Below are 22,923 nucleotides of genomic sequence, written 5' to 3'. Positions count from 1 at the left end.
AATCATAGATGGCTCTGATGTCAGTTTACTAACTCTGGTTATGTGCTCCGAATATATTTTAATAAATCAAATCGGCAGTGGAAAATTCACTAATTACTCCATATCTGTGATTAATTTATGAACTTTTATAATTGCAACGTAAAGCCAGATCCTTCAAGAACTTTCACATATATTTTTCGATAGAAATTTATCCCTAATTAATTAATTATTAATTATTATTCTACGCAGTGTTTGAATTATTGGTCGATTGATCGCAGACGCCATTGGTTTGTCATTAATTACTATCCTTTACGAAATTAATTTATGAAACTTTATGCACTCATTAGAAAAACAATGTTTTTGCGAATCTTCTCATATAACTTTTGATCACATTTTGCTTCTAGTTTCGTTGAGTATTAAATATTTTCACGGAAGATCGTGATGGTCGTCGTTACGAAATCATAGACGCCATAAAACAAAAATTAATAACTAACAATTTAGAGTTCAATTCTTTACGAATATTATATAAGAATGTAGCCTGAAGTTTCAGCTTTGCAATGAAATTATAAAAGTTCATAAATTAATTACGGAAATTGAGTAATTTATTAATTTTTCTCTGTCGGAGGCCTTCTATCCTTTTCTAACCGCTTTCTATCCTTGTCTGTCACGTGACCAGGTGTAGACGACCTCCTTGTACATTCTATATTCCTATCACTTTCTTGATTTTTGAGCCCAAATCATAGATGGCGTTGATCGAAATTCTATCCATGTACAACTTATTGAAGAAATCAGTGCCGTATCAACAGATTTTATTAGGGTTATACTGAGTTTATTTATTAACAGGATTCGTACTAAGTATCATTTTATTCAACATATTAGACATTCTTTTTTTTAATCCCTTACTATTTTTATATCATAAAAGAACATTCAGTAATTATATGTATACAATATTTAAATTGTAGGATATTTTTAGACTTCGCCAGGTATAGAGGTCCCGTTAGTGTCTCGCGGCCAGACGAGTCTCGGGAAGTCGGGGCCAGGCCACGCGAGGTAGCCTCGCGCTACCCCGGTTTTCCCCATTGTAAACTGGGGGTGACGCGTCCGCGGACACCTCTAGGGAAGGTAACCCTTCGGAAAGCCTAACCTGAAGGAGGAATCCCTTCCACCCCAGAGCGTTACGTGGAGAGATTTTTCTCCTCCATCGGGGAAGGTCCTTGTCTTCCAAACGGGCTTAAAAGGGCCAGCTCTGGAAGATAGAGGCAGAGTTGAGGTAGTCCTTGAGGGAATTGAGATAGTCATTGAGAGAATTAAGATAGCCTTAGAGAGAATTAAGACCGAGAGTTGTGATTGCGAGAGTTACGCGTTATTGAGAGTCGAATCGAAAATACAGAATGCAGTGAATTTGAGTACTCCGAGGTACTCTCCAGCGAAGTAGAGACTGTGTGACTCTGCAATATTAAACTTAGCAGTTTATCTTTACTAATAATTAATTCCTTTATTATTAATTAATATATTACTGACCGCATTAAATGTGAACAGTATAAAAATCACAAACGAAAATCAAAATTATGAATAATTTTCTGCATACATAAATGACATACATATATACTTGTGTCTGTAGTTATAATGAATTATATTCTTTTTCTCGTAGACTGTTGCATGTTAGCTCCATTGCACTTGACACGATTACCCGTAGCTACGGCACTGTCGAGACTAGGGAAGCAATGACTGCGTGGCGGTAAAACACCGTATACGTGTTGCCGACGAATATTTTTTCGATTTAATCGAAATGAAAACTGTTTCGACTATTTTTTTCCATGGTTTCTTCTTCGGACAAGCCTGCGGAATACGATACCGTATAGCAAATTCGTGCCAGATAAAGAAATTTTAGTAAAAATGTAATACTAATGCATAGAAAGCACGTTCGAAGGCTTATTTTTAAATTCGGATGATCAATTATAATTGTTCAAAAGTAAGAATAATTATAATTATGAACATTGATAAACTCGAGATACTCTAACCTAACTTTTAAAACAAGAATGAACCTTCTAACGTTCTTACTTTTTATGTAATACTTCATTTTAGCGAAAAATCGTGCGTTTTTGGCAAAACTCGAAAAAATTTTCGAAAACTGAGAATGATAGAGCAATTTCGATTAAGGTTTCGTTTCCAGAAAAGTAAACTCTACAAGAATTATCCAATGGATATTATAATATTATATATAACATTCGCGTTGATCAGTGTAATCTTTGAGCGCAAAAGATTAAAGCAGTTAGAAATAGGAGAAGATATTAAAGAATAAATGTATCCCTCCTATACTCTTTTATGTATCATTGTACCTCAAAATTCAATCTCTCTTTTCTTTCTTTTTAAATGCAACTATGTCAGTTTTCTAAACTTCACAAATCGCAACTATCGCGTCAGCGATTGGTCAAATATTAATAAACGAAATGAATGATTTTCGAAAACGAATAATTAGAAGAGAGAAGAGATGGTCGAAGCATATACCTCATCGGTCGAATATTTCTGTCGGAGACGAAAAATTTTCAAGTTCACAGAACCAAAGCGATGCACAGGGAGAAAGAAAATGCGTTCAGCGGTTTCTTTGATTTTCCTGCTCCACAATGAAACATTTGATGCTGTTATTCGAAGCTGTCAAACCGAACCCTCCCGTCATGCATCGAGAAACTAACAGAGCAAGGTTTTACCACGGGACATTCACGACAAACAATCTAAATTTAAGAAACCAGGGGAGACATCCTTCACGCGTGTAACTTTAATACAGCTTTAACTGTTTCCACGTATCTACGAATTTCCATCGCGAAATGTACTTTTCAAAATTCATTTTGATAGCCGCCCTTTGTACGATACTGATAATAATCGCATAAAGGGTATTTAATAAGAATTAAAATTAATTCTTGCAGTAGCAGCTTCCATTGAGTATAAAAATATAATAAAAATTCTGAAAGCAGGCATTTTGATTGCTTTAATAGGTCTAATATCGAAATAAATGACTTCTTTATCTTTACAATTGGAAAAAATGTCAAGAAATTTTGTAAAGATTAACGAGGAGTTAAATAATCTCTACTTTGCATACAATAATGAGTCGAATTTAAATGTAAAAATTAACAATTAAAATAATTTTAGATATAAATAGCAATTTTTTGTTTTATTTAAAGAAACTAATATAATACGAATTTGAATTATTTTTAACGTGAAATACAAAATAATAAGCAATTAATACAGAACGTGTTTAATTAAAGTACAAGTTTAACAGGTATACACGCAAAATGAAGTACCGTTAATGAAGGAGTAACGTAGATACCTGAAAGCACAAAGAAAAGCGAGAAAGTATTTCCAATGTTAATTGGAAAAGGTCAATGAATAATATAATACCTTCAACAATAACAATATTTTTATTTCCTTTCCAAATTTTTCTATGCTTTGCGATATTTCTATAGAGAATTTAATTATTCTTTTAATTGCTCTCACTTGCAATATACAAGTTCGTTTTTCGAAAGTAATTTTAGTAATTCCAAGATGCAATGTGTAACAAGATAAACAGCTAAAGTGATAAGAGGAAAATTTACACATTTATTATACTTATAAAAATATTCCTTCTCTCTTTTGTAACAACTCAATGTGCAAAAATTTCATTTATCTTTTTCGCTTCAATTAACTATCGTAAAATATACTCCTGTGCAAATGTCCGTTATTTAATATTGACATCATATCATCGGCCTGAACAAAGTAAAATTTCATCACTCTGTACGGATACGCGTTTGCAACCTCGATTTACGACCGTACGTGAATCATTAGTATTAAACGTGACAAATGGCGTTTAATATTTCTCGCAGTTCTTAAAGTCTTCCGAGTCTTCCTCCTTAACCCGTCACCTTTTAATATCGAATCATACTTGTATCACGGATTTGCACATGACAAACACGAGCTGCATATGTGACACCCAATTGGTTCGCATTAAACATAATATAGAAATACTGAAATTATTCAATGCCTAAATCTGTTGAAAAGATTGGTTCGCATTAAACATAATATAGAAATACTGAAATTATTCAATGCCTAAATCTGTTGAAAAGATGAGTTTAAGTATATACGAAAATCAATCTAGGATATAAGGTGTGAATAAGTTTATAAGACCTAGATTCCGAGAACGAATGTTTATATAAATATTAGATAAGAATTGGGGGTTTAGGCGAACTACGTCACAAAAATACGATTAACTGTTTGCATTCGAGAGATGACTCAGTCACCATTGAATCAAATTCTAAAGATCGACGTTAATTAATATATCAAATATAAAATTACCTAACGATGTGTGGAATGTCTAAGAAAAATAATTCTACGTCTTAATTTGCATATGATTTCTCATTTACCATTTTAAAAATTTCGTCGATTCTATGACAGAAAGTTTTCGAATTACTATTTTTCTGTAACGAAAAAGTCGTCGAGTGCAAAGGGTTAAGTGTACCTATCTATTTGCACCATTCTCACTTACGTGCCGTATGCTCGAATATACGTTATACGACTCGATAATTCTACTCTTACCACTATCCATATACGAACAACAAAAAGTTCCATCAATTTGAAATATCCATTTGAACACATTAGAAAACAAGGAAGAGAAATCGTGATGTAAATATAAATCCTTCGATGTCCTAGCACGATAGAAGGTACATTGACTCCGACTAGAGAAATCTCTTCGTACGGCCCTGGCTAAGGCATCGTCCTTATGTGCCGATATTTCTGGTAATTCCTTTGACACGACGTGCGGCACCCGAAACACGCGTATTACTACTGGGCGATTTTACTATCCCGCTATATCACGTCTCACGCTGCAGAGGAATCAACGGATACTTACTTTCGAAACGGACTGTAAATGCTACCCCAGACACTGGACCTGGTCGGCGAGGGTGGGCTGTTTTGATGTTGATTGGAATATCCGTAGCCGGCAAAAAACATATTGCGGTAATTGTTCCTCATCGGTACACGAAGAAATGCGACTTCCCGTTCGAATGAAACACAGTCCCCGGACAAATAGGGAAGAAGAGAGAAAGAGAAAGAGAAAGAGAGAGAGAGAGAGAGTCACGTATAAAAGCACGCGTGTATAAAACGAACTTACGAGTAAAACTATAATAACAAGGATAACAATGATAACAACGATAATAATAACAAGGGTTCGAGAATAATACTAGGTAACTTGTACTCTCAATGAACCGCTTTGGCACGTTTCTTTGGCACAGAGTGTCAATGTACTCGGGCTTTCAGGCGAGCATTATCAGCGCGATACGTGATCAACGCGGATGAAAGTCCTTCCGTCAGTCTTATTGGAAACGTGCACCGAAAGATGCCCTTCCGATGATCGTTCGCGCGGAGTTCGCTGTCGTGACCTAATGAACGGTCGAAAAAGTAATTTCCTCGGCGAATCTGTGTTACCACGGCCGACCTATATGCTCCTGGACCGATCAATGCGCAGATAACTCTCGCTCGAGATGACACGCCAGATGATTCACGCACTGTGTGTCCCAACGCACTCCTTCCTGTTCGCCAAACACTTTTTCCTTCGACTCGGGTCTAGTCCGTGCATCCAACAAACAGGCTCGAAACGAGAAGACGAGAACGCAGTCCGGCATGCGTCGAGTGTCAAAGAACTCAGCACCCTGTCACTGAATCAGCAGTTTGTATTTTAGCACAGTCCTCTTAGAGAAAAGTAAGAGTAGATTTCTGGCCGGTCGTCTATCGTCTTCCATCGTTTCCACGGATCTGAAGCACACTGACTGGCGCGAACTTACGAATCAAACGGACTTTCCTTCCCGACTGTACGACGATTAGAAGGAAGCTACGAACCCTCGGTCCGGCCAGAGTTATCGACAATGCGCGTGCACACTTGCCACGAAAACGAAAAGAAACGAAGCGAAACGAAGACACTGTGGACACTGCACGTGACACCACGAAAGCTCCTACTCTAGCAATAGATTGAACGCAACTGAAGGCAGCCAGGCGGCGACACGGCTCGCGTTCTGATCGAGGGGAGGCACGAGCGGAGGGTTTAAGGTCGGAAGATTCGTGCGGCTGGTCGAAGAGCAACGAAGTCCGACGCATGGACCCCAGCCGAACGGGCCAATCGGGGCGACGAAGGGAGGCGATGGAGCAGAGATAAAGAGCAAACGATGAACGGAGGGAGAGTCGAAAGACAAAAACAGATAGAGAGGCAGGGTTGTAAAGAGACAAACGCATCGGTCAAACACAGTGTCTCTCAATTGGGGGTCGGTGAGGAGACGATGATAGTGGTGGTGATGGTGGTGGTGGTGAATAATTGGAAATGACTGCGATCGATTTCGGTGTATGATGGCGATATAAATCTTGAGTTGGAGGCGTAGGAGTGATAGTGGAGGTGTTGATGATTGGGGACATTTCAGGACTTTTATCGAGACAGATGTGTTTGAAGCTTGTACAATGTACCTATTTATCCAAACATAATATATTACATATAGTGTATTGTAATATAATTATAGTATAATATAAAGTTACATTGCGATACTTAATTTTCTACATTTCCGATATAAAGTTATATTATAAATTTCATATATTTACTATTATATTATATTACATTACATTATATGTATTATGTTATTATTATACAGTATGTATTATATATATAGTATATTGTGATATAATTGGAAATTATAAGAAAATATAAGAATCTTCTAATAATTTTACGTAATGTACTATGTACATGGTGGTTACGAATTATTACGAGCAAGTTTTCAATAAATTCATAAAAACTTTTTAACCTGACGCACATTCGAGCCATTTTCTACCATTCGCATATAATTCCGTGAATTCCTGACACATAAAATAACCGTAGATTACATACCGAGTAATAGTCGCTTTATCTGCCTATCATTTTATGATTCTATTCTTCTGATAAAAACTCGTCTTATGGGTGAACGATTCGTTGAATCGTAATTCTCTTCGGGCAGTTAACAATCGCAGTAGTAAATGTTTCCTGGGTGTCTATCAAAAATTTTGTAATCGTGAAAATGTGTCGTAGTTCTTACTGAATAGTGGATATTACCATTTGCGACTAATCGTAACGATAAATTCAGGTATACTCCAGATGAATCAATAAACAAATAATAAAACTTATTGAAAGTAATTTCAATTCCATTACTTATACAAAATCATAGGGCAAATTATTACTAATAAACATCTTTTCAAAATTATCATTGACAATTAAATATATTTGGTAATTATATTTGATACATCTGTATTTTCTATTTAATTTTTAAATTTCAACATTGTAAATTAAATCTAAGAATGATTAAAATGAGCACTGACCTCCAACCCTGCCTGTTAAGATAATCATTGTTTAAATAAACAAAGAATAAATCCGTATATTACACATAACATAAAAAAACTAAATTGACCAATACATTACATGGTTTGGTTTGAATATTTTTTGTCTTTACTTTAGGTATATACAGTAGAATAATATACAATATAAACCACGGAATATAATTTTATATCGGTTATTATATTATACACTTACAATTAATAGTTATAAAAGTTTAACACAGCTTCCTCTTAAACAATTTTATAAAAATCGCACAATTTACTTAGTCTCAACTATAGAATATGATATTTTTAAATATTTTCATTTAAACGTTAAGTATATTTGTTTACATTTCTAATATATTAATAAATGTACTTTTATCTTCCTCTTTATTCTACATTCTTAATTAGAATAAACAAAAATTCAATGAAATGATATTAAATAACAATATATTACATACAAATACATACAGTCTACCTTTATAGTTGTTATAAACAATAATGCTAGTATATGATTGCTTTGAAAAATTAAAATCGTGTTTAATAACATACCTATAATTCAAAAGATAAAAACAACAATTAAATGATATAACATATTATTAACCTCAACACTCGTTTCTAACCTTAAAAGATAGTTCTAAAAAATTACATGTAGATACATACATATGTGATTTTATAAATATAATGGCATTTACTGGAACGAAATAAAAATTTTTCAGACGTAAAAAAATTGACACACCCACAGAGACAAGAAAAAATTATTATTTTAAAAAAGAAATTTGTTCCTTAACGGGAGACCATATGCAAAGCGTCGGTAAAACTGTTTCCTGTCGTATTAAGCTTGCTGATGCTTTTCTAAATATTACTATATAAAATATAAAATGCAACAATATAGTGTAAATATAACTAATAAATCTTTTTTATTTTCTTAACAAATTTTAGTTTACTATAAACTGTTTTACAAAATGTATATGTTACATAAGCTACTTTAAATACATGTAAGTATTATAACAATGCAATTTTGTAATTTTATAAAATGTATCAAGAATATAAAGTAAAACATAAATTAAAGCATCATATAATAAAAAGTAATATTAAAAAGACATTAATGCGTATGTAAATAAAAACCCCCCGCTATGAGAAACAAAAATAACATTGCACGATATACAAAATTATATTAAATTTACTCACGCATCTAAATAATTTCTTAGAGCAGCCGTTTCGTTCATGAAATCCTCCATTTTTATCTAATTTCACAACATACATCACCAAATAATATATGAAAACCGAAAACCCACGTACACTTTCAAACCGTCAAATTTAAAAACATTAACTCCAAATGCTTCCACTAGATGCGCTAAATGCACAATGTATATTATTTCCCATATCAATTCTACCAACATTCACATGTAGCATAAAAATAAAATATTCCTAGTGTACCGATAATTTTATTGGTTAATAAGTATAATAACGTGAGTCACGGTAAAACGACCATTTAATAAAACAGTGACGACATTATGTAATTATCTTTGCACATGAGAAGATAAAAAGTGCTGTATCTATTTAGTGCAAAGTTCTCGGTCTTTTTTGGTTGAATCATACACATGTTGAGCCAATTTTAGTATCGTACAATCTTATTCTTGTAAATTGTTATTATTCTCCTTTTTTCGTGGAATACTGCAACTTGGTTATTTGCATTTCGCGCTGTACACGTTGTGCTAATTTTCTAAAACAGGTGACACTACCTATACATATGTCGAACTTTAAAACCAGTGATTATCGAAGTGACTGAGCAGTATGGCAGTCGTCTGTCCTTAATGTGACGTTTAGATGTGTGCAAAATTTTTGTTACTGTGTGTACAGCAGTTATTTAAGCATGATTCAGTCGAATCAAATTGCGATGCATTAGTAAAGAATGAATTATTAGCACATTATATTTTTATTCTCTTCCCTTTAATATTGCTCCGGTAGACGGGCATAGCACAATCAGCACAATATTGACATTGACAGGTGGTAGTTGACATTTTTTGCTCGTCTCATTGGAGGTTATCGCATCATGTTTGCAACGCTAAAAGACAAAATACGAGAAGAAATCGGGAGTGACGTGTTAACTGTCGTTAGAAATGCCGGCAGTGTGCGTGGTATTAACTCGAGGCATATGTCTCAGGTAAACATGTATTTCTGTGTAACTGTTATCAGTGTAAAAGAGATATCGCATCTGTAAATATACTATTTATAAACGGTTTATTCTTCATTCTTCGATTGATGATTACTTTAAACCATCATTAATATTTAACGAAGTACTGGTAATATTTTAAGTTTTATGTTGCTTATTATTTCTTCATATCTGTTTATTAGATGATTCATTAATATTATATCCATGCGTTATTCGATTTTCCATAATTACAAGACTAGTCTTCTTATCGATAGTTTATATTGTTTACTTTAGTTATATTAGTATAAAGATATTTTTTATTATCGTAATATTTAAAAAAAGATTTCTGTCTATAACAAATTAATTTAAAATAAAATTAGAAAGATGAATGGAAAAAAATTTTTACAAATTTACAATTACAATATAATAATATGTTGTATTATTATAGTAATATAAATGAAGTTAATTTAAATATTTCTTTCTAGGCAGGATCCACAAGTAGTATCAGTGGATCTCAAATTTCATTAGATGGATCACATGAAGAAAACACAGCTTCTCCTTCCCCACCTGTTTCTTTAAAAAAAGATAATAGCTTTGATCTTAAATTAAATGATAATATGCAACTTTCTGCTAAAGATATTAAAAGACTTGAAAACAGAGAAGATGAATGGCGAAAAAGATTGGCAAAAAAGGAGGCAGAATTAATAAAACAAATGGAAAAGAAAAAAGAGGAATGGAAAGTAAAACTCCTTGAAAAAGAAAAGGAATGGAAAAAGATAGTTGAAAAACAAGAGAAAGAAAAGAACAAATTGGAAGAAGAATTAAAGAAAGTAGAAAGCACAAAACATTCATTGGAATTGGCTCTTAAAGATGCTGAAGGTACATTTGTAACTAATAATATGATACAAATTTTTTAAAAAAAAGGAAGAAAAGTAAAGTAATGTTACTTTTCATAAATTATAATGGTAAATAAAATATGTGACATGATGATAAATTGAATAAAAATAGAAAAAGGAAATATGTCATTAATTTAATAAATTGTCCACAGCTACATATGAATAATATTTATATTTGTATGTACTTTTACATTTTATATTATTATTTATATTATTGTGTTTCAGAGTACAAGAAAAAATTGTATAGTTTTCAAGAAGATGCAGAACAACTGGAAGGATTTCAAACTCAAGAAATGGCAAAAATAAAACACCTAGTATGTTTTTTGTATATTTTAATTTCTTTGAAAAAGAAATATTAATATTATTTATTTTATCTATATCTTTTTATTAATATATTTTGTTTATTTCTTTTTCCAATTAAGTTACTGGGAAAAGAACAGGAAGTAGAAGAAAAGACACATCATTTAAAATCAGCCACTGCAGAAATTGAGAGTTTAAAAAGTGAAGTTTCTCGTCTTAGGAGATATGAAGATGAATTAAACAATGTACAGGTGAGTTATTTATTTGATTTTGATTATCACGTAAAATATGCTATGAACTTCAAAATTATGTTAACATAATTATTCAATATAATTGTGTTAATATAAGTTGCTTAATTGACATCATTTAAGTGAGTAAACATAGAGCATACTTTAAATTTAATTTAAGTATATTTACATACATCTTTTATTTTCAAATACATTTTAAATTTTCTTCTGCATAAAAATATTCTATATTGAACATTGAATTATACATAAATATATACAACTACTTACATCTAGTATTTTATATTTATATTTACTTTATATACTTTGTATATTTATACATGACTTTGCAGAGTTTTACAGTTTATATTTTAAGGAAAAATAAATTATTTCTTAAACATCATAAATTATGTTATTTATAGTATGAATATTATATTTTACGAAACAATAGCCATACTTTGTACTATTAAGGAATCATAGCATATAGAAATCAGTAGACAGATAAAGTGATATTTAAAATTTGTTCTTGAACTTTAAGATCTTGATTTAAATTTGTTCTTGTTGTAATAATATTGTTTCTAATAAATGCGAACTATTTCTTCCTGCAAATGAATTAATTTTTTATGTATATATGTAATTTTACATAAATAATTTAATAACAGTTTGTTTTTAAAACAAATATTGCATATTATTTTATCATAAATATAGATTAATTTTTCAAGACTAGCTTTCCATACATTGCATACTGTGTTATAAATTTATTTATAATATTTTTTAATGAAAAAGAAAAAATAAAGCTGCATGAAGAAGTCAATTCTTTTTATATCTATCATGATGTTTTTTAAAAGATTATTTGTCCTTATAGTACTGATTATCAATCATGTAGTCTTTTATGAAAATAATTATCATAAACATATTTTTTAAGTATAAGCACGCTTCTTTTTAAAAATTAGTTTTGTTTTTAAGCCTCCCACTATTTTTTCCTCTTTTTTTCCTTTTTTTTTCTTTTTTTTTTTTTAATTTTATATATAGCTTTTTGTTTTGTCACGATTGGCTATGTTTTTTCTGCACATTTTTTGTATTGACACATAGTATCAATCTATGATGAACAGGTGACTTTTAGTCAAGAGCCTTAATTATTTGAATATCTAGAATATTTGGGATATATTTTAAAATAAAACAAATGAGCATATGTTCCATAACTCTTATTTGTACTCTTAAAATGTACCTCCAATATTTGGCAGGAAGTATTTGCTTCCATTTTATTAAAATTTAGTTTGGGAAAGAGCAAACATTTTGTTGAGTACAAAAAAATTGTGAAAGAACAATGTTCTTCTATTGGTTATGGAACATGAGCAAAGTCTAAGTGAAAGTTTTGTGAAAACAACATACGCATGAAGATTGGAAAACTTTGATAAACGAGAGCATTGGAGATCAGAGTAGGCGGTATTTTCCGCTAATTCGCTGCTGCTACCGCTGATGCTAGAGGTACGTCTTCAAAGCTTTGCTGCTATTCTGCAACATAAATAACTTCTATAGATTTTACTTACATCAGTGTTGTTCTTTATATATTCTCTCCTTATGTAATTCTCTCCTTGGTGCAAAATTTTATAACATAGGAGAAATGCATGTATCAACTAGTGGAAATGGTTTAATGGTAACAAGAAAGTTCCTTGTCATATTATAATATAATTTTATTTAAGATGTCTAAACTGTATCTACTGCAGTACTCATACTCCAATGTTGTTACTCTCGTAACAACGTGGACTGATTGTTTCGAATAATTAAATGTCTCTTATAAAATTAACTTTTTGACATATTCAGTTGTAGCAATTTATTGAAGACTTCAACAGTTTTTGAACAAAAAATATATTAGACACTATTTATTTTTGCTTCATAAATTTTTTTTTATTTCACTTTGTTCACTTTCAGCATTATTATCATTAATCATCAGATTCATCATTTGCTTATTCTTGGCTTCATAAGGTTTGGATTATTTGTAATGTTTTATTCATCTTTATATATTAGCAATGCTTTGGTAAGGTTTGCAATGAAGCTTTACAGAGCAAAATGTAATAATGATAAACATATAGGAAGACATTTTTGCTAATAATATCAACATTTTCAGGATGAAATGGAGACACTACGTCATTCTACTCAGCGTGAGAGAGCTCAACTATCCTGTCAACTTGCACAAACTGAAGAAGAAGTACGTCATCTGAAAGACAAGGTTTTTGTGTTAGAACAAAGAGTTGCTTTAGAGAGTAATGATCAGGTGACAGTGGATGAAAGAATAGCTGACCTTATGAGAGAAAGAGCATTGTTAGAAAGGAAGTTAGAAGAGGCACATCTTCATTTATCCGATATAAAGACTAGTTGGTCAGGAAAAATATCTAGTTTGGAGACACAAGTTGGAAGACTTAGCAGACAGGCTGGTGAAGAAGGTTTGGAAAGAAGACGAGTTGAAGAAGAAAGTGAAAGACTGAAGCAAAGGATCAAGCAGCTAGAAGCTGAAATAGAGGTGAACATTGTTGTCATGGCGACGAAAGACGCCAAGCTTTTGCGCATGGCAGAGGACATTGACGAGATGGCCACGGAACTAAAAGAGCTCCGGGCCAGCGTCGATGATGAGGTGGACGAATTTAAACGACAAATTGTGAGTTACCGCGATATGTAGTCATGCATGGGCTAGATTGTTTTGAAAACGATGTCCTGTTAGATTTTGAAATACAAAAAAGACGAGCATTCCTTATTTGTCAAGTGGTAATTTTCAAATGACCACAGTATCGAATAATAGTCTTTCAAATCTTCTAATAATTTACGTAACGATGAAGTTTCCCACGTAAATAATGTTATAGCTTTTTTGTTTCTATGCTTGAAAAGGATGATATGTGATGATAGTCTCGACTAATATTTTTTACTTGTTAATTAATTAACTGTGGTCATACAAAGATATGTTTGTTTCTTAGTTTATCATAGTTGTTTAAATAACTACGTTTTAATAATTTTATGAAGTATTGAATGTTTATGACGTTACACTGTAAGTGTAAAAACACTGGAACGCGTATACATAAACGCGTAGAAAGAGTCGTGTGTTAATTTGTAATTGAAAACTACATATCGCCTATGTACTTGCATGTTATTTCTAAGATGCTTGACGCTTAACGCACAGAACGTTTTTTTACGCATATCTACTAGCACATTTTTTTGTTTATAATTTTTTTATTTATCTTTATAAGCATGCAAAACTTTTACTATGTATATTATACTTTATCGACATCAGCATCACGTACCAATAAACAAAAATAATGTAGTCAAGTTTTTAAAACCCTATATTTCCACTTTGCGTGTGTTTGTACATGAAAATTAGATAGTATCAACAATGATATTTTTATGTACGATCGCATTTCTGTATATTTTATTTGTGGAATAAAGAAAAGAACAAATAAATTATATTGTTTATTTCATTGGTTTTTGTGCTTGTTTTAACCCATTTTTATATCCCCCCTTTTTCAAGCAGCTTTTTATACATTAATACACACACGAATGTGTACACGATTTTTTTCTTACAGTACAGTACACCACTGACACAGTCCGATTATACTTACGTTGCTGTAAATATTAGGAATGCGTATCCAGGCAAATACAACTAAAGGGAAATGCAGAGAAAAATTGTGTAGTATAGATGATAGAATGATCGAACACCATTGAAAATCTTACCGAAAAGTCGGAAGTTATTGCAACAAATTTTTTGATTTAATCAAGTGTATTTAAATTAAAATTTGTTACAGGTTTGAACTTTGGAATTAAATTAAAATTTTTTACAGGTTTGAACTTTGGAATTAATGGCGCAACTTGAAATTTGATATAAGACGAATTTCCACTGAAATATTCTACGTTTTTCTATATTTCCTTCGTATTCATTCAATATTTTACTATATTGTATCTCAGCTTATTTATTTCAAACGTAATTATTATAATACTAACAAAATATATCAACTATGCTTTTTTTCTTTTTTCTTTTTATTATTAACTAAAAATTTGATTTAGCACACTTCACAATGCTTTGTATAAAGTATAAAATATTTTGAAAATATTTTTAGCCAATTTATATTAATCTACAAATTTTTAGTTTAGTTCAATCATTTATAAAAATGTAATTATTAATTAATTTCACGAAATCTTCCTGTATCACTGTTTCTTGCTTAAATTTTATCAGCATTCTATAAAATAAATTTACAAAATAAATGCACTGTACCATAAATTCCAAAGATATGGATAATACAGGATATTTAACAAAATTCAATTATTAATTGAACTAAATTACAATTGTTTTAACTGAACGTAATTTTAGATACTGCCTCATATTATTTTGTTGTTTGCTTTTCTTTTTTCGTCAGGAATCCTCGTCAAAACAGATTTCGCGGCTGAAGGGAGACTTAGAAGATGCAACAACAAAACTTTCAACTGCTACTTCAGAATTAGCCCATGTTCGTATCACTCTGGAAGGAGAACGAACGAATAATTCCTCTTTACATTTAGAAGTAGCGCGTTTACGAGAAGATCTGGAATCCGAAAGGACAGCATCAGCAACGTTGAAAGTATGCCTAGAAAGAGAGAAAAATGAAAAGGATACTGCATTGCTAAGGAATGCTCAAGTATCTCAAGAGATAGAAATTGTGAAACAGAGTAATCGACGACAAGAAGTGGAAAACATAGAGCTTCAAACTAGGGTAGAGACATTAGAGCACAATTTACAAAGTAAAAGTAAAGAAATAGAAGAAGTAACGACGACACTAGAAGAAACTAAACAGAGGGTATTGGAATTGGAAGAAATGGAACAAAATAGGAAGAAAATGGAGAGAAATGAGAAATTACTTAAAAATAATTTAATGGATTTGGAAGAACAATTAAATGAGAAGACGAAGGTAGAATTTGAGAAAAATAGGAATTTCAAAATATATTTTAGAAAAACATTAATTATTGAATTTATTTTTAGACGATTAAGGTTTTACAGCAACGATTAACCGATATGAAGAAGACCCTTCAGCGAGAGTTGAGAGTTCCATCTTCATCGCTGGATAGCGATGCTGAACCATCTGCGGCAATTCTTAAACCCAGTTCGTCGAAAACAGTCACTGCCAGACATAATAGCACAAGAGATGAAGATGTTAACTTTAAATACCTTAAACATGTTCTCATAAAGTTCCTAACAAGTAGGGAATATGAGGTAAATTTGATGTATCAATTTTTGAATTATAATATGTAAGATAATTATCAGAAACAAAATGGTTAAATATATTTTTTTTAAATTTAATATAAAAAAAATACCTAGGGTGTTTATAAAATGTAATATTTTCTCACACTTCAGTTCTATGGAATTTATTTAGGTTTTTAATTATTTTTTAATTTAGCTTTTATTTGTTTGTTTCAGGCTCTTCATTTAACGAGAGCAGTCGCTACTCTTTTACATTTTTCACCCGAAGAGGAGCGGTTATTGCAAGAAACTTTAGAGTGGAAAATGTCATGGTTTGGTACACGGCCTAATCTAGGTTTTGGACAAACTGCCAAAGCTATACCGCCTAGCTGATAGCTGAAACAAATTTCCCTTCCTATAAGTATTTTAAAAGTGGCCACAAATTCGTGGGTAAAATCGAAAAATTGTGTCGCGTCGATGATCAATCGCAAGTGATTATGAATATTTGAAGGATTAGGGAAAAAAAGATAAAAAAAATTTATAAACTAGGAATTTCATAAATTTTGTAAAATATTTAGCGTTTATAATACATATATAATTTATTCGCGTGGGCTACAGATATTGATCGCAGCTAGCTTCAAAGACGCCCAATAAAATATGTAGCACCAAATGTTATTTAGACAAATTTGTAAGTCGAATATAGAAAAATTTTGACAGTCGTCATCTACACTGGCATTATGAAATGAATTAGTAAAAACTGTGTATATGCAGCGTATAGTATCATACGTTTCTTTCGTATACAAATGCTAGTATATATACGATCATTCTGCAATATTCAATATGCAAAAGTTATATTTAAGCTCTCTTCGGTATACAAACATAGGATAATATGAAGCACTTTATCATTAAATTCGATATTAAATTTATCATTTCTTAATACTTTGACCATACAAAAATTTACAAAAATTGTTGTATCATATACCTTATCATTATAACTATTTTACATTTAAACAATATAAATTGAAATAACTTAAAAAATATAAAATGGTTGTGTCATTGTTATATAATGTGAGCAACTTAGGATTCTTTAAAGCAATTTAAGGTATTTTAAACATGGTCGGTTATAAATATTAGAAAAAACCTGTCTTGGCTTTGTTAAGAATGAAGCTAGATATAATTGCCATAATTATTGTTTGTGATGTGAACATTGCAGTTGTGCCATGTTCATATTTGTAAATAATACGATGACGTTTCTATAGACACAATTAAAGTACACGAAATCAAAAAAATAATTTTTTAATAAAAGCATTATTTAATTTTTTCACTTATTGTCTATATCGAATGGTTGTCACTTATTTATCATATTAATTTTGTGAATCTTGTGAAATTATTTTAACGGTAATAAAATTTGTAATCATGAATAAAGACTATCGATACTACACTGTACCTTATTTGACATTAGAATTACCGACCTTAAATGCGTACTTAAACATAGCAGGCATAAATAATAGTAATTTTGGCGGTATCGACGCCAATTTGTTTAAAATCAGGTATATGTTTTTAACAATTCCAAAAAGGAAAATTCTGGGGCCACTTATTTTGACTGAATTGGTAGTTCTAGTGTTAAATAGAAAAATATGCGATATGAAACGATTGTGAATTAAGACTGTGGTTAGACTTGAATATTCTATATTGTAGATTTGATCAATACAATAAATTTCAAGAATTCTATTTTTATTTCTTTCTTTATTTTATTTCATTTTGACTTCATATATATATTTTTGTTTTGTTCTTTTTTCTTTGTTGATAGCATAAAAAAAGACACTATATAATTACAACTCTGATATAACTTTTAAAATTAGTAAAAGTATTATTTTTAAGAAAATACTTGAATATTATATGATTAAGTAATAAATTAAATTGTTATACGTTATATGAATTGTAATTATTTATTTACAACAACCTATATTTATACTTTGTTGATTAATAATATACAAGTCGATAATAATATCTAATAAATAATGAAATTGATAATTTTATAAAGTTTTATAAATTGTATATAATCTACTCTAATTGAAAAATAAAATTTAAATCGGAAATTTCGCGAAGTATATAATTTTCAAAGACTAATTTCTAGATTTATCATATATTAAATACACTGATGGAATTTCTTAAATATAAAAATATAAATAGAGTTCGTTAGACAATTATTCGAAGACAATAAATTAATTAATAAGATTAGCAGCAAAATTTTGTAAAATACGTATTATAATTTTATTAATCATCTATACAAATTTTAACGTGAATGTTGTTAAATAATTCAGAATTAAGAACATCTATACGATATTTCAAGTATCAAATCTACAAGGATTGGATATACAGACAAATGAGAATTTGAGATTCTATTAACACAAAAATTATTGAAAGTAATTAGTTACACCGTTACCATAGTCGACTATACGGATAATATAGTGCGCTATTAAAACGTATATTAAATACAGAAAATTTCTAGCTACAATAAACTATTACTTTAAGTAGTTTAAAGTGGAAGTGAAATTATGTTTGGATAAATGTTAATCCTTTTTAACAAACTTATATATATCTATTATTTCTTGATGACGGAGCTAATATAATTAATTGAGCTTATATATAATATTATGTTTAATTATAATATATATTCACATCTTTTTTTTTTAATCCTATCGGCATTTTGATATAAACGCAAACGGGACGAGTGCAAATTGAACCACATATAAATAATAAATTTGCAAACGACATACGGTGTTGTGACAAGTTACATATTTAAAATAAATACTGCAGACATAAGAAATTTATTTCTTTTTAATTGGTTGATAGCCACAAGTAGATTTGGCTACAGTCCTGAGAAATTTTTGTGTGCTTCACAAATAAGGTATCTTCTTTTACGAAAAATCAGTGTTACACGTTAAGAATGATTTTATTCGTTGGTATCTTTCTATCTACAATGCCAATTTGTCTTATACTACGGACCGTTTCATTTGATTAAAAATGTACAGAGCATTTATAAAATAAACAGGAACATGTCACCATATTCGTCTCTCGTCGTTGATGACAGAATTGTAATTTTTTTTTCTCACTACGTAACAAGCTTCATTTCTGTTTTTCTGTTTTTGAGCGCCCGTAAAAATAACTCTCTCCACTCCTTTTTTATAAATCCAATGAACTTCCGCCTATGGTTCCTATGGTTTCACATGCTTGATGTTATTACATAAAATCCTATGCATTGTATCTACAAGGCGCGTGCAGAAAGTCATGTTCATGTTGTAAAAAAAAGTTATATATTCGTCTCTACTTTTCCAAGTATTTTTGACGATTATGTGTCGTTCGCAAAACAGTATGACGACTAAAACTTTCTCGTTCCCGAGATGATTTCTTGATAAAGTTCTGGTGTAATTTCGATGTATTCCTTACTACCAGATAAAAAGTACATCTTATCTTTCACCTTGCTCGGATCGAAACCTTCCTTTTGAAGATTCATTTTCTTCAACTTAAATGTACCAGTTATTTCAAGTTCTTTCACAATTCGCAAGAAAATTGGTCTCGCGTATGCTGGAAGCGATTTCTCTAAACCTTCTGCAAGAGCTTTAAAATCCAAAAGACTGTCTGGGTCAACTATTGCTGCCATTCCCGCCCTTCCTTCCATTCCAGGTACCTTCATATCAAATTAGTTTGTAAGTTTAAATTTAAATAAAATTTTTAATTCATTGAAAGATATCATACATTTCTTAATAATCAAATATACTCTTTTTTTATTAAATATTTGAGAATATGGTATCGATAGTTTATATAATCAAAGAAATTATTTTTTATAACAAACCTGAACTCCGTAAACGATAGTGTCCCTTTTTCCCGCAATATTACTGACAACTCCTTCCACTTCTGCAGTAGCAACATTTTCTCCTTTCCACCTAAATGTATCACCTACTCTGTCTTTGAAGTAAATATAACCGCATTCATCCTCTACTAAAATATCACCTAAAAAAAAAATTGATAAAAGATAAAAATCATACCGAAACATATTTTCAGTTAAATCATTGAGGTTTAATAATTATAGCACTCTTACTAGTCTTCAAAAATAACTTACCCGTCAAGAAAGCCTTATCACCTTTAACAAATACATCTTGTATTATTTTTCTTTGCGATTCTTCTTGATCTAAATAACCGTTGAATTCTCTTAACGCGTTTCCTTCTTTTATTAATCCAATGAACATTCCTGGTTCACCTTTATTAAAAAAAAAATTAATTTTTATAAAGCGTTCTTTACTGTAAATTGGTAATTTAACGATCGACTTATACGAATAAATCTTCCACGAAAATAAATTTAACGCAGTAAAACCAAATTCTTTATTTCAGTAAAAATTATTTTCATTTCTGATTTCGTCATCGTAAAGATCTATGTAATTAAAACAAAATTTTTACCTGTTTCTGCTCTTATACATAAACCATTCGAACCTCTAATAGGCTCGTATGTTTGATTATTTACACGAATAATTGCTAGAGGATGGAACACTCTTGGCACAATTAGTGGTACAAAACCGACCGCGCCAGTTCGACCGTCTAAATTGGCTGTAATATAGAAATAAAAGATTATTGAAATACTCCGATAAAACATGAAAAGTATATAATTGTACCAAAGTATGATGAAATGATATTTGCAATACTTTATTAAAATTAAATTTTACAATTAAATAAATTAGTAATATGAAAATATATAATTATCACAAATTTTAGATTGATATGCATAAAAATGATCAAAATAAACAATTTTCTTTATTCTCTATTGAAAAATTGTTCAGATATCTTTATTGTACATTTTCCTTATTTGTAGGAAATTTCCTATTTATTAAAATTTTGAATCTTACCAATATTGGCATTTCCCTCACTGGATCCGTAGAATTCAGCCACTCGATTAATATTGAAGCGTTTGACAAATTCGCTCCAGATTTGTGGCCTCATACCATTACCAAACATGAGTCTTAAACGATGCGCATTATCTTCTGGTTTAGGTGGTGCATTCAGCACGTATCGGCACATTTCGCCGACATATTGTGCCACCTGGTAAACAAAGTTACAATCCAATACAAGGGTTTTCTTACTTTAAAATATTATACAGTATTTAATTATTATATCACACATATTGCACTAAATTTAATAATTAAAAACGCATTATGATAGAGAAAATCTTCTAAATCATTATGTAAATTTACAGATAATTTCTAATGAATGGAAATGTTTAGGATACGTCGAGTATCTTAAAGGTATTAACGATATCAGTAAATTAATTAAATTGTATAAGATATCAAAACTTACTAAAATTTACTAAAAGGACTAAAATTTCTATAATTCTAATATCTAAATTATGTAGCTTATACTCGTCCACTAACAGCTGTTCTTTCTATTCTCAACAGTCTAATCAATATCGTGACGAAGAGCAAAGTATCAGGAAATCCAATTTTGTGAAGCATTAATTTCACTGAGATCGCTATAAAGTCTAGAAATTTTGTAAATCACCTACGGTACAATTATATTTGATGCAATCTGTCCAATAAGCCGACACTGAGAACTTGGTCCTTAAGACGGTTGGTATACCTTTGAGAATTGCGAAACCTACTCCAATCATTCCACCAGCTGTATGATATAATGGATTTGGGTTGTATAAAATGTCGTTCGATTTCATGCCTAGTAAGTTAAAGGGCATTACGATCAGTAAGTATCTGTAACACACAAACCATTGTTCTTACTTTCTGTTTCACAAAGAATAACCAGTAAAAAATACAAAATATTATTTTAATTATTTATGCATTGACTAATTAAATTACATAATATAATTATTATTTATTTTATTTATATATATAACTTATATTTTATATTACTATAGCTATGGATTGCTCCGATTATATGCATACTTCTTTATCAAGTAATACAACAATCGCTACTGTTAAATTATTAATAATTACTAATAAGCTTGAATTTTATAATTACTATTGTAATAAAAATATTGAAACAGTTAAATTGTCCTTTGATGACTTTATTTTGCTTCAATATGAACAATTCCTTTAAGATTGCAAAGTTTACTTTTGCGAATCATAATTTATAATATTCGCAATAAATTAAAATGAAAACTAGCATAGAAAAGAGTTACAATATTTTATTAGTAAAACAGCCATAAGGCAAGCAGACAGGAAACAGGCTCTAGATAAAGCGACTACATTTACATGTAATCTCATTCTCGACGAGTCGTAGGGCTTTCCTGAGAGGATTATAGATCATTTATACGTTCAGTAGGGAGATAATTCATTCTGTTCACGGAACTATGTCTCAGGATAAATGAAAGTTTAAAAACCTCTCGCAGAAATACCGACTGCTTTTACGGAAATAACGTTTGTTATTTTTAATACATTCTATAGTGATACAATTGAAAATTAGGCTTCGACGAAAGATTATAAACTCGTTATTTTTCTTCATAAAAAGTAATACAGCTTTTGAAACATCATTTTTCAAACGATACCAGTATAATGAAGAAAATTCGATATACCAAATATCTAATATTCTATATAAAATATTTGCAAGTGTTTCTATTGTTATTTAAATTTAATCTTTCATTTTTAATTATACTTCCCACTGTTTCATGTAATACTTTGTTAAAAAATAACTTTCTCATTTCAAATTATTGCTTCTAGCATTTTATTACGACATTAATCATACTTCGAAAATTTATTCCACTGAGGATAAACCACTAAAAGAAAATTATTGATTTAGCTCCGACTTTCTAGAGCGTCG

General features: G+C 30.5%; 3 protein-coding genes across 5 annotated transcripts in view; 1 reads left to right on the top strand and 2 right to left on the bottom strand.

The window, feature by feature from the left end:
• The window catches only part of cnn (phosphodiesterase 4D interacting protein centrosomin), a 54,786-nt gene extending 49,633 nt beyond the window's left edge, over positions 1-5,153 (bottom strand). The window contains exon 1 of one of the 2 annotated variants that reach the window (XM_017911408.1): positions 4,859-5,153. In XM_017911408.1, the coding sequence (XP_017766897.1) occupies positions 4,859-4,980 (122 nt within the window). In that variant the 5' untranslated portion in view covers positions 4,981-5,153. The remainder of the gene's footprint in view (positions 1-4,858) is intronic. The other variant, XM_017911409.1, reaches the window with a different exon arrangement.
• A 3,784-nt stretch (positions 5,154-8,937) lies between these two features.
• Positions 8,938-16,831, top strand: LOC108555621 (golgin subfamily A member 1). Its single transcript, XM_017911389.1, has 8 exons — positions 8,938-9,499; positions 9,973-10,366; positions 10,609-10,697; positions 10,806-10,934; positions 13,036-13,563; positions 15,308-15,835; positions 15,907-16,137; positions 16,342-16,831. Exons 1-8 carry the CDS (start codon positions 9,389-9,391, stop codon positions 16,495-16,497), a joined length of 2,166 nt encoding a protein of 721 aa, XP_017766878.1. The 5' UTR covers positions 8,938-9,388; the 3' UTR covers positions 16,498-16,831.
• A 2,033-nt stretch (positions 16,832-18,864) lies between these two features.
• Positions 18,865-22,923, bottom strand: part of LOC108555620 (long-chain fatty acid transport protein 4) — an 11,696-nt gene continuing 7,637 nt past the window's right edge. For both annotated transcript variants that reach the window (XM_017911387.1, XM_017911388.1), the window contains 6 exons: positions 21,659-21,857; positions 21,006-21,198; positions 20,563-20,709; positions 20,228-20,365; positions 19,961-20,118; positions 18,865-19,795 (listed from right to left, as the gene is read on the bottom strand). In XM_017911387.1, coding sequence (XP_017766876.1) covers positions 19,487-19,795; positions 19,961-20,118; positions 20,228-20,365; positions 20,563-20,709; positions 21,006-21,198; positions 21,659-21,857 — 1,144 coding nt within the window. In that variant the 3' untranslated portion in view covers positions 18,865-19,486. The remainder of the gene's footprint in view (positions 19,796-19,960; positions 20,119-20,227; positions 20,366-20,562; positions 20,710-21,005; positions 21,199-21,658; positions 21,858-22,923) is intronic.

This window comes from Eufriesea mexicana, unplaced genomic scaffold (assembly GCF_001483705.2).
Source record: "Eufriesea mexicana isolate 0111107269 unplaced genomic scaffold, ASM148370v2 scaffold202, whole genome shotgun sequence".
In the NCBI taxonomy this organism is placed as follows: domain Eukaryota; kingdom Metazoa; phylum Arthropoda; class Insecta; order Hymenoptera; family Apidae; genus Eufriesea; species Eufriesea mexicana.
Note: the sequence above shows the minus strand (reverse complement) of the source record. Positions and strands in the feature narration are given on the sequence as shown.

Excerpts from the sequence above, each read along its gene's own strand:
- LOC108555621 (XM_017911389.1), top strand. The coding sequence starts at position 9,389 with ATGTTTGCAACGCTAAAAGACAAAATACGAGAAGAAATCGGGAGTGAC. Across the intron at positions 9,500-9,972 it reads ACTCGAGGCATATGTCTCAG|GCAGGATCCACAAGTAGTAT; the intron begins GTAAACATGTAT and ends ATTTCTTTCTAG. Across the intron at positions 13,564-15,307 it reads ACGAATTTAAACGACAAATT|GAATCCTCGTCAAAACAGAT; the intron begins GTGAGTTACCGC and ends TTTTTTCGTCAG.